Source organism: Danio rerio, chromosome 20 (genome assembly GCF_049306965.1).
Source record: "Danio rerio strain Tuebingen ecotype United States chromosome 20, GRCz12tu, whole genome shotgun sequence".
Lineage (NCBI taxonomy): Eukaryota > Metazoa > Chordata > Actinopteri > Cypriniformes > Danionidae > Danio > Danio rerio.
The window spans coordinates 45,959,644-45,972,744 of NC_133195.1; the positions used below are offsets into that span (position 1 = coordinate 45,959,644).

General features: G+C 33.5%; 1 protein-coding gene across 2 annotated transcripts in view; it reads left to right on the plus strand.

The window, feature by feature from the left end:
• Window positions 1-6,177, plus strand: part of igf2r (insulin-like growth factor 2 receptor) — a 102,931-nt gene extending 96,754 nt beyond the window's left edge. The window contains exons 45-46 of one of the 2 annotated variants that reach the window (XM_021468430.3): window positions 3,902-3,971; window positions 4,080-6,177. In XM_021468430.3, coding sequence (XP_021324105.1) covers window positions 3,902-3,971; window positions 4,080-4,445 — 436 coding nt within the window. In that variant the 3' untranslated portion in view covers window positions 4,446-6,177. The remainder of the gene's footprint in view (window positions 1-3,901; window positions 3,972-4,079) is intronic. The other variant, NM_001039627.2, reaches the window with a different exon arrangement.
• The last annotated feature ends 6,924 nt before the right edge of the window (window positions 6,178-13,101 follow it).

Below are 13,101 nucleotides of genomic sequence, written 5' to 3' on the forward strand. Positions count from 1 at the left end.
AACAAGTGCAGTAAATCAAAACATTAGCATGATTTCTGTTTCTAATCATTTTAAAATCTTCAATTGTTGTTGTTTTGATCACTAATACGCTTAAAAAGATGAAAATATTCACTGTTTACTCTTGCTCAAGTGGTTCCAAATAATGCTGTCAAATTGCGATCAATCAAATTTGATCAAAGTTTTTATTTATATCAACTGTATATTGATTTCTAAATGTTTAAATACACACACATACTGTAAATAAAATACAAATATATTTACAGATAAATGTATATTTAGATATGATATAGTTTTATTGATTTATATAAATTTAAACAGATTTTTTATAGAATAAATTCATGCATATATTCATATACACAAAATATACAGAGGTTGCCACAAGGTGGCTCAGTGGTTAGCACTGTTGCCTCACAGCAAGAAGGTTGCTGGTTCAAGTCTCGGCTGGGCCAGTTAGCATTTCTGTTTGGAGTTTGCATGTTCTCTCCGTGTTGGTGTGGGTTTCCCTCGCAGTCCAAAAAAATGCGGTATTAATGAATTGAATAAACTAAATTGGTTGTAGTGAATGAGTGCGTATGGATGTTGCCCAGTACTGGGTTGCAGCTGGAAGGGCATCCGCTATGTAAAACATATGCTGAATAAGTTGGTGGTTCATTCTGCCGTCGTGACCCCTCATGAATAAAGTGACTAAGCCAAAGGAAAATGAATGAATTAAAATATACAGAGTATGCACAAATATATTTTGTAAACATGAACTTTCTTTTTGGATGCAATTAATCACGATTAATCCTTTGACAGCAATGTTTCCAAAACTTTACAAGTTTCTTTCTTCTGTTTAACACAAAAGAAGACATCTTGAAAAAAGCTGAAAACCTGTAACCATTGAATTTGCTCTATTAGTCTGAACAATGAAACTCATTCAAAAAGCATGCGCTGCTGGTTATAAAAAAATTTCTTTATGTCATATGATGTTCTGCCCTAATACTCAACAACACCCATCATTGTTCCTCGGATCCCCAGTCCCCCAGGCCCCGTCCCGAACCTCTCAATAATAAACATAGTTTCACATGATCTTCATGTACTGTATAGAGAGCATGTGACTCAACCTAAAGTTCATTTCATGTAGTCACAGAAAACCATCATAAGTTAATCAACATTCTAATGTATCGAAGTCAGTATTAGGTAAATTCATACAAATCAGTCTAATAATTATTGTTATAAGATAAATGCAAATGAACTTTACCTTCACAAATTGAAGTAAAGAAGTGACTAAAATAAATAAACAAATGAACGGTAAATGAAATATGTAAATGTATAGTTGTAGCAAAACTTAAAATTCTGTGATCATTACTCACCCATGTTTTTTTGCTTCTGTTAAGCACAAAAGAAGACGATGCTTAGAAAAATGTTGTAAACCTGTAACCATCATTTTTGTTTTTCCTACTATGGAAGCGAATGGTTACAGGTTTTTAGCTTGCTTCAAAATAACTTCTTTTGTGTTTAACAGAAGGAAGAAACTCATAAATGTTTGGAACCACTTAAGGGAGAGTAAATAGTGTGCAAAAGATCATTTTTGGGTGAACTAAAACTTTGATAAATGTAATATTTTCCAATTTGGACATATAAAGTTGAGTGTAAACTTATTAGTCCTCTTTTTAAATTATTATACTATTTCAAATATTTCCCAAGTGATGTTTTACAGAGCCAGGAAATATTCTTTTGTCTGGATAAAGTCTTATTTCTTTTAGTTTGGCTTGATTATGTATTTCTTTAATAATTTTTTAAGGTCTATATTTTTAACCACCATAAACATTAGACCCTTTTTACAATTCCCTGTTTCTCAGTAGAGGAAGGCATCATGGTTGGGTAAATTTAGAGCGCAGTGAATGGGAGAGTACAACAAATAATTTTTTTCACAATCTTATTTGTTAAAATAATAAAAGAAAAAACTCCTTGATGGTGTTATCAAGACTTTTAGAAAGAGGAAAAGAAATAGTTTGAATTGATGACGGCCAGAAGAGAGAATCATGTCAAAATTTTCCCTCAGCCCCATAGACGCTGCATTAAAAAACACATTGCATAAGCGGTAATTCGTTTTTTTGAAATTTGAAGCAAAGATTAGATGATCTATTTATAAATGCATATAAATGTTCAAATGATTTTTAAAAAATCTAAATATTAAAATTTTTCAAGATTTTAAGATTATGATGACCGTTAAACGAGTCATAGCATGCTTGTGAAAAGATCCATTGATGAATGGCTACTGAACAAACCACTTTTATTTAATGACTCACTTAATTAATCTAGTTATGCCCTTAATTGAACTTTAAATCTAATACTAATATCTTGTCAAAAAAAAAAAACATAAAATATGTATTGTCATCATGGCAAAAACTAAAGAAATCAGTTATTAGAAATTAATGATTAAAACCATCATGTTTAGAAATGTGTTGAAAAATAACTTTTCTCTGTTAAACAGCACCTGAGAAATATTGTAAAAGAATCATAGTTTGTTTAATAATTTTGAGTCCAACTGTGAATACGAGTTGTACTTGAGTTATTTCACATCTGTGTATATTTTTTTAGCCAACTTACCTTCTAGAAAGTGTCAAGCTTCTACAGAAAGGAACATTCAGTAGCTTAAAAACCACTGCTGTCCAAAAACTTGCCTAATTAACCTAATAAGCAAAAGCTTTTAAATTGCAATTCAAGCTGAATACTAGTATCTTGCAAACATATCCATAAAATATTATAGCAAAGGCACAAGTTATTAGACTAGATTAATTAAGTTGTTAAGTTTAGTTTTAAGAAATTAGTCATTACAATTCTCATGTTTAGAATGAATTCACATCTGTGTGTTTTTTTTTGCCAACTTATCATCTAAAAAGTGTCAAGCAGCTGCCGGAAGGGAAATGCAGAATCTTACAAACCGCTGTAATCCAACAACTTGCCTAATTAACCTAATAAACATATGCCTTCAAATTGCACTTTAAGCTGAATACTACAATCTTGCAAAAAATATCCATTATGGTAAAGACAAATGTTAAATATCACGAGCGTAAACATTAGGTGAGCAGGTTACATTATAACCCCGTGTCCTAACAACAAGCTACCTCACGAGATTTGCAGTGATCAGCAGTTTGCATCAGACGAACCACGACAGAAATTTAAATACGGCCACTCAGAAGCACAACATATGCACTTACTCACAAGTTTGTAAGGTTTATAATCTATTTAATATATACTAAACTTCTTTAACTTTATTAAATATATATGCTGAATCACTGATATGTGTTGGCTTGCACAGAGTCACAGCTCTAAAGTTCAATTTCAAACAATTTATTTTCAAGATCTGAGGTGAACTATCTCCTGCTGCTTATTCAGTATATGGCATTAAATGTCAGCTAAAATGGCATTTAAACTCACATTATTAGCATTTAACACTGAATAAAGCACATGAGGTGTACCTGAAGAAATCATGTCATCAGATTTTCTGTTGTTCAGCTGCAAAAAATCGAAGCCGTTTCTAAAATATGAATTTCAGGTGTTGGTTAGGACAAAAACTCCTTTTAATATGTGAATGTTTCCTGTATTGCGTGCTGCTGCTTTTATTTAGAACACTGTTTAAATCAGTGTTTGTGCTTAATAGTCAGGCATACTCCTGTTGGTTCTCAATCTGGCAACCTGCGCTTGTATTTTTATCAATGCAATACCTAGTTCAACCACAGGGTGTCAAACTTGCATACTGCACCTTTAATGTGTGATAGGGGTCTAAAAAGGGGTCATAAACTAATATTTAATCAATTCAACTGAGTAGCGACTTGGACCCTGAAGCCACTATTTTGACTTCAATACTATTAAGTTGTACTTTAGTTGCTTAATATCAATCTGTATATTTTTTTAGGCAACTTGTAATCCAGAAAGTGTCGAGCTGCTGCAGGAAAGGAAATCCAGTATCTTACAAATACTCCAGGGTAACATTTTAAGCATGTTCAAATGTAACTTCGAATTAAGCCAAATATGTATGTGCATGACTATGCATGTGTGTCAATCTTCCTGTCTTTCTATCTGTCTCTTTTTAGGTGAACATGGATGAAGACGGGTGTGAAGATGAGATGGAGTGGCTGATGGAGGAGACCGGGACCCCGACGCGAGAACCACAGGAGAACGGTCACATCACCACCAAACCGGTCCGTGCAGACGCCCTGCGCTCCTTCTCCCTGGATGAACAGGACAGCGAAGATGAGGTGCTGACAGTCCCCGGGGTCCGAATGGCCCCGTCATCCTCACGCCTAAAATCGGCATTACTCAAAGCAGAGAGCGACGAGGATCTGGTAGGGCTCCTCGTGGACACACGGAGCAAAGATAAGAGCCGATATGGGGATAAAAACCAGACGAGAGCCCAGTTAGATCCTGACGACAGCGACGAGGATCTGCTGAAGGTTTAAGGGGTGTCAAACGGACACCCGAACTGTACTTTTGAATGTCTCTGCCACCACGCTCCAAATGTTGAGTTTGTTTTTGTGGGGGGTTTTCTAAAGGGAAATCTCTCTGTGAGCTGTTTATAAAGACGGCTTTCAAGAGCAGGTTGGTCCATTCGTCCGTAAAAATAGACTCGATGCCTTCCTCACAAAAGAGGGTGTTTTTTTTTTGTCATTTTGATCGTTTATTTGTTTTGTATGTTTGTTTTTTTGATTGATTTTCGAATGATTAATGTAAACATTACAAGTGAATATTTTGGTTTTCCGGATTATATATATATATATTTTTATTGTTATTTAACGATTTTGGGGTACGGTTTGTTTTGTTAAAAGGATAGTTCACACAAAAATGAATGTTTGCTTATTTTCTCACCCTCAGTGTGGTTGCAAGCATTTTTTGGATTATATTTTGAAAAAATATATTTTGAAAATTGGTGAATATCTGCAACTATTGACTGGCATTGTATGTTTGTGGTTCCAAGCATTGTTGAGTTTCTTTTTTCTGTCAAACAGAAATGAAGATATTTTGAAGAATGTTGGAGACCGGTAATCATTGACTTTCATAGTAGGAAAAACAAATAGTATGGAAGTCAATGGTTACCGGTTTTCATCATTCTTCAAAATATCTTCTTTTGTGTTTAACAGAATGAAAAAACTCTAAAATGTTTGAAACCGAAAAAGTACAAGGAAAGTTGATGGTTACCAGTTTTCATCATTCTTCAAAATATCTTCTCTTGTGTTCAACAGAATGAAGAAACTCTAAAATGTTTGGATCCGCAAAAGTACAATGAAAGTCAATGGTTACTTTCAATGGTTACTTTCATTCTTACAAAAGGTTTTTAGCATTCTTCAAAGTACCCAGCAAGCAATTTTTGTTTTTAAAAGATGTCTAATAGACGTATAAACATAGTCGTCTTGGCTCAAACAAGGCTAAATTTGAGCTCTCAAGTAAAAGTCTAATAGGCAAGAATAGGCCAATACTAGAATAGTCATCAAGTGAACCAAAATAAATGGCTACTCTTATTAAGTCTGTGTAATCTGTCTTTTTGACGACTAGTCTAGTTTTGGGTTATTCTTAGATGTCTTTTTTACTGACAGCCCAAGTTTAGCCTTGTTTTAGCCAAGCCGTCTACATTTAGATGTCTATTAGACGTCTATTAAACACAAAATTGTTTGCTGGGTATCTTATTTTGTGTTTAACAACCTTATAAAGATTCAAAAGAAGTAAAGGGTGAAAAGCATTTTGTGTGAACTATCATTTAATTGACCCGCTCACTGGAAGAATACACTGTTCCTGAAGTAATCCCGGATGATTGTGGCAGATGCAGTCAAAGACCTTTTCTAAACTACAATCTGAAGCAGTATTTCACATATCTTGAGCCATGTAGCACACGGAGGAGATTGATCCGCTTTTGCCATATTTAAATCTTCAAGTATCATGCTCGGCATTTGCTTTGACTTTTTAAGCGATGTTCATCTTAACCATAACATCCATCTGTAGGTGTTTCGTGCAGTGCTTCTTTTCCCACTAGTTCTGCCAGCAACAACAAAAAAAAGCATGTTCAATTTTTTCCCCGACTAGAGCTCGGAGCACATGCAGAGATTTAGTGCCATGAAGGAATGACTTTGCATATAGGAGCGCGGCAGGCTTCAGTTTAATTTTTTTTTTAATTATTCATAAATGATTGCAATCACAGCATTGGTGGGGTTTTGTGGGGTCTTTTGTGTAGTTTGTGAACACTTTGCAGTGATGTTCAGTTGATTTAGGTTGCATTTATTGGCCGTTATGATTTATATGGCGTCCCTAAAAGTAAATGGTGATGGTAAAAAAGTAATAGAATGGATAGATCGATGGATGGATGAATGAATGAATGAATGGATAGATGGATGGATGGATGAATGAATTAATAGCTGAATGAATGAATGAATGAATGGTGATGGTAAAAAAATTTATAGGATGGGTGGGTGGATAGATGGATGGATGGATGAATGAATAGATGGATTGTTGAATGAATAGTTGGGTGAATGAATGGATAGATGAATTAATGGATGGTAATGGTAAAAAAATAATAGGATGGATGAATGAACAAATAGATGGATAGATTGATGAATGAATGGATGGTGATTGTAAAAAAAATATTAGGATGGATAGATAAATGAATGGATAGGTGAATGATTGGATGGATGGATGAATGAACAATTGGATTAATGGATAGGTGAATGAGTGGATGGATGGATGGAGGAATGAATGAAAGATTAAGAAGAGTATTTTTATGCGTTTACATTTTTGCCGAATTTTTTTGTCCTATAGAAACACTTTTGTTCTCAAAACAATACAGTACAATGCCACGTACATCAGCGCCATCTTCCTTTAAACAACTTTGCGTTCAGTTTTAAAGCGTTTGTGTTCGCCACAACGTTTGAATTTCTCCAACAAACTTAGTGTTTTCTTTTAACATCTCTGCATTTCTCAATAAGTTGTTTCACTTGTAAATATTTAGCATTTGCTTGCATAATATTTGCATTTTACTTGCAAAACTTTGTATTTGCTACCAAGTTTTTTTGCAAGCATATGCATGTTTATGAAATTCTGCATTAGCTCACAAAACTTTTTTTGGAAATCTCTTGCAAAACATTTGCATTCTTCAAAGCAGCATTTTCTCATCCAAAATTTAGTGTTTTCCAAAAAAAGCTTAACGTGCTGCAATTACAAAATAAGGCAGCAAATTGAGAAAGATCTTCATCCGTATGACAGCAAAGTTTTTTGCTAATTTTCACAAAGCAAACACATTTTTAAAAAATGAGCTTGCTGCGCATTTGTGTTTGATCACAAAACTTTTGCAATGCAAAAAAGATGTGTGAGGTAAAAACGACTTGCAATACTCTTCTCTATAAATCCATAGCATAACTTTAAAGTAACAATGCAAAGGCTTTATTAATCACCATTTCTCCTTTAGTTTTTTACAGAATTAACTGATTTGTGTTAATGTTCATTCATAATGCAGACGTCGAGTTTTGTAATTCTTTTACTCCATAAAGAAGTGAACAGTAACCCAGATGGCTTAATACTGTAAAAGCAATCACCATTGTTCCTTCATGATACCAAAAAACTTAAATGAATGCTAAAAAACTGAACTTTAATGTGAAGTGTTACCCGTTGTTTACTAGCCGTTTCCTTTATTCTAATTTACATTTTGCACAGAATAAATCAGTGCCTATGAAAGCAGCCATACCTACAGCAGAAAACTTTTTTGCAAAGCACTTTTCCCTTTTAGCGTTAGCAGTTTTGTTTCGTCGACTGCCAAATTTGAGTTTGACGCCTGCAAATAATTGATTTGAGTTTTATATGCTGAATATGTGATCCGTCACTCACCTTAATGTCCTGCTGACTTAACTAGTTTTGCGAAAGACGCACTCGTTTGCATTAGTTGTGTTTTCAGGGTTGCAGTCAACCTTCCAGAAATTATTGACCAGACGCTTCTTCTCACATGGCAGTGAAGGTACAGAGGGACGTTGGTCCTGTTTGAGCGCACGTGTATACAGTGTTTTCAAGCTCTTTGCTCTAATAGTTTGTCTCACAGGTTTGTATCACCATCCCTCAGTGTTTTTTTTTTCATATATGCAAGTGGACAAAGGTTTGAGATTATTAAGAGTTTTTAAAAGATGCTTGTTCTGCTCAATAAGGCCGCATTTATTTGATCAGCAATACAGTAGCAATACAGTAAAAACTGTTTACAAATAATTTCAATTTAATATATATATATATATATATATATATATATATATATATATATATATATATATATATATATATATATATTTTTTTTTTTTTTATTGAATGCAGTTTAAAATATAAGTTGCGTCTCCGACTTAGTTACATTTTTTACATGATTTCAGTCTTCAGTGTCACATGATCCTTCAAAAAGGAGTTATAATATGATGATCTGTTTTTAAAAATATTTCTTTTTTATTTTTGTTATTAGTATTAAAAACCACTTCATATTTAGGTAAAAAACTAATTAAAATAAATTTATCTTTATTTGTCAAGGGCACATTGAATTGCTTAAAAGTAAAGGATATTCATAATATAAAAATAGTAATAAATTTAATGTAAAAGCTGTTATTTAATTTCCACAAAACATTTTTAACAGTTAACAATTAAAGAATCAATATTATAATTGATCATAATGAATTATGCTGAAAATTCAACTTTAAATGCCAAAAATTTGCATTAAAGTATAGTAAGTTATTAAGTTAGAGTATTTAATAATTAAATGTAATAATTAAAAGATGCATTATTATAATTAATCATAATAGAACAGCCAATCAGCACGCTAGAGATATTTCTGAAATATCAAGTGACTCTGAGGACTGGATTAATTATGCTGAAATTTTAGCTTTAAATCACAGAAATTAGTATTAAAATATATTACAAGTTATTAAGAATTAATATTTAGTAATTACAAGAATCATTATTGTAATTGATCATAATTGAACAGCCAATCAGCTTGTTAGAATGAATTCTGAACATGTCATTTAAGCCAACGTTGTGTGACACTGAAGATGAGTAATTATGCTTAAGAAACTGCTTTAAATCACAGGAATTAGTATTCAAGTTTATTATAAGTTGTTAGACAAAAATGTATTTAATTAACGTTAATAATTAAAAGATTTATTTTTATAATTGATCATAATAGAAGAGCCAGTCAAAATGATAAATGTGACACTAAACGACTGGAGTAATTATGCTTAAAGCTCAACTTTAAATCACAGAAATTAGTATTAAAGTATAATAAGTTATTCATTTATAATATTTGATCATTAAAATTAATAATTAAAATAGTCATTATTATAATTGACTATAATAGAACAGCCAATCAGCATGATTTTTGAAGTTCCCTGTGACATTGAACGACTGAACTAATTATGCTGAAAAATCAGCTTTAAATCACAGAAATTGGTGTTAAAGTATAAGTTAAGTAATAATATTAAATGATTAAATTATTATTATAATAATCAATCATAATAGAACAGCCAATCAGCATGTTCGAATGATTTCTGAAGTATCATGTGACTGATTTAAAGCTGAATGTTGAGCATGATTATTCGAGTCGTTCACAGAAATTAGTATTAAAATATATTCTAAGTTATTAAGTAATAATATTTAGTTAACCTGTCTTCAATAACAACATGCAGTGTATATTAACATTTAATCATATTTCACTGTATTTTGATCAAAGAAATGTGTCTTGGTGAGCAAGTATATTTAAAATACATTTTTAATCTCAGACATTTTGACTAGAGGTGTACGAATGCCAAATAAAGCCACAGCAGTTCTGTAGGTTTGCCGTCATAACTCGCGGTACGTCATTATGAAGTTAAAAAAAGCATGTCTGAGTGTTTCTGTTTGAACTCTGCACTTTGGTGGACGTTATTCTCATGTCCTTTTGGGCAGATGGTGGACGGTACGCTTGATAGCTATTGCTAATCACGAGTTTCCCCTTTCCTTATTAAAAAAAAAAATAGTCTGCGACTGCTGTGTTTGGAGATGTTCTTCTTTCAGATGTTTCCAGAAGGTCCTGGAGGAGTCCTCTTGTTCTCCTGGTTGAAGCTTTAGCTCCTCTCGGACTGTGTTTGTCATGTTTTTCAGCATCTGGTTTTGAGATTTCAATGCTGAGATATCATGGCATTGTTTCAATAAAGCTGTCAGCTCCTCGGCATGCATTTTTATTCAGAGTGATTTTTGCGTGCTTCATTTCACTCCAGATTCACTTTTCAACAGCTACTTGTTTTAATTTTTTTGATATGCAATTTTATGTATACTGTTCTTTATAATGCGCCATTTTTAATGCAGTTTTGTTATATATGCAATTCATAGTCTTAGTGATTCATTTGGAACTGATTTCAGTGAGTTTTTTTTCAGCTTATTTCAGTTTTAGGGCCATTTTATAAGCATTTTTATCTGCTTTAGTTTTTTGTTTGTGCTTATTATTTTAATAATAATAATTTATTCATTTAGTTCAACCTACACATTACATTTAGTTACATTTACAGTTACATTTACATTTAGTTTATATGTAAAGGCAATATTTCTAAGATTATTATTCTTATATACACACACGCACACACACTCACTGCCACTTTATAAGGTACACCTTACTAGTACCGGCTTGGACCCCCTTTTGCCTTCAGAACTGCATTTAATCTTTTGTGGCATAGATTCAACAAGGTGCTGGAAATATTCCTTAGAGATTTTAGTCCATATTGACTAAATATGATAGCATCATGCAGTTGCTGTAGATTTGTGATGCGAATCTCCAATTCCACTACATCCCAAAGGTGCTCAATTGGATTGAGTTCTAGTGACTGTGAAGGCCATTTGAGTACAGTGAACTCATTGTCATTCGCTGAATCTCTCATTCGCGATTTATGACATGGCACATTATCCTGGTGGAAGTAGCCATCAGAAGATGAGTACACTGTGGTCATACATGGTCAGCAACTATGTGTAACTGCTGTGGCGTTGACACGATGCTAAATTGGCACTAATGAGCCCAAAGTGTGCTAAGAAAATATCCCCACACCATTACACCACTTTCACCAGCCCAAACTGTTCATAAAAGGCAGGATGGATCCATGCTTTCATATTGTTGATGCCAAATTCTGACCCTACTATCTGAATGTTGCAGCAGAAATTGAGACTCATCAGATCAGGCAACGTTTATCCAATCTTCTATTGTTCAATTTTGGTGAGCCTGTGCAAATTGTAGCCTCAGTTTCCTGTTCTTAGCTGACAGGAGTGGCACCTGGTGTGGTCTTCTGCTGCTGTAGCCCATCCACCTCAAGGTTCAACATGTTGTGTGTTCAGAGCTGCTCTTCTGCATACTTTGGTTGTAACGAGTGGTTATTTGAGTTACAGTTACCTCTCTATCTTGAACCAGTCTGGCCATTCTCCTCTGGCGTCAAGAAGGCATTTGCGCCCACAGAACTGCCGCTCAATGGATATTTTTTATTTTTCGGACCATTCTCTGTAAACACTAGAGATGGTTGTGCATGAAAATCCCAGTAGATCAGCAGTTTCTGAAATCATGTTCAAAGCCACTTAAATCACCTTTCTTCCCCATTCTGATGCTCGGTTTGAACTGCAGTGCATGATCTTGGCCATGTCTACATGCCTAAATGCATTGAGTTGCTGCCATGTGATTGGCTGATTAGAAATTTGCATTTATCAGCAGTTGGACAGGTGTACCTAATAAAGTGGCAGGTGAGTGTACGTATCTATAATTATTTTTATTTATTTATTTATTTATTTTATTATTACTATTATTATTATTATTATTATTATTATGTTTTTTAGGTTTAAGCTAATTTTGTATCTAGTTTTCATTCAAATTTTACGTTTTTATTTTTATATATAAAACTTTTGGTTTGAATTATTTAATGTTAGTTTATGTATTTAGTAACATGAATTAATAACGAACAATACTTCTGCTGCATGTACTAATCATATTTTTAAGATTACTAATGCAATATTGAAATACAAATTCTTGTTAACATTATCTAATACAGGTGGCGCAGTGGTTTGTGCTGTCACCTCACAGCAAGAAGGTCGCTGGTTCGAGCCTTGGCTGGGTCAGTTAGCATTTCTGTGTGGAGTTTGCATGTTCTCCCTGTGGTCGTGTAAGTTTCCTCCAAAGACATGTGGTACAGGTGAATTGAGTAATCTAAAATTGTCCGTAGTGTATGAATGTGAATGAGTGTGTATGGATGTTTCCTAGTACTGGGGTGCAGCTGAAAGAGCATCCGCTGTGTAAAACCTATGCTGGATAAGTTGGCGGTTCATTCAACTGTGGCGACCCCAGATTAAGAAAGGGACTGAGCCGAAAAGAAAATGAATGAATGATGTAATACACTGAGTGACAATTAAAATTAAAATCTAAACTTTAACAATAAACTTTATTTTGATTAGCTAACATTAACAAAGATGAATAAATACAGGAATAAATGTATTGGTCATAGTTTGTTGAATACATTAACTATTATAATAATTAGTATAATAACCCTGGATTTTGTTACTTTTATTATACAGTATATCTGTTATTTCCTGAAGAAATATTTTATTTTGTTTACTTTTTTATAATGTTTACTTCTGTATTTTATGATATTGTTGTTATTTATTTATTTATTTATTCACCTTTAATCCTTTTCCCAACAGCAATTTTAGTTCATCCTAAACTCGTTTCAGTTCGTTTTGCACTTCAGATAATTTCACACTGATATTCATAACAACTATTTAAATTTCACAGCTATTGATAAATCTAAATGTGAAGTCCACCCAGTCTTTCGGAGTTTAGTTAAATTAGTAATAGTTTCAAGCCCTCATTACATCACCGCTTCCCCTACACTCACTTGAATACAAATTATACACTGAAAAACTTACATAACAGCTGTCCCTGGGGCTAAAGTGTAAAACTGTGCCCCCCGTCCCATCGCAGCATGTAATTGGTCAATCGCAGCTGGAATAGATCACGTTTCAGCCTCCTCTGGACTTTAGCTCAGTCAGCTGTCTGTAAATACTCCCCTCTCAACCAAACAGACCTTTTTCTGTTTGTGGCATTCGGCA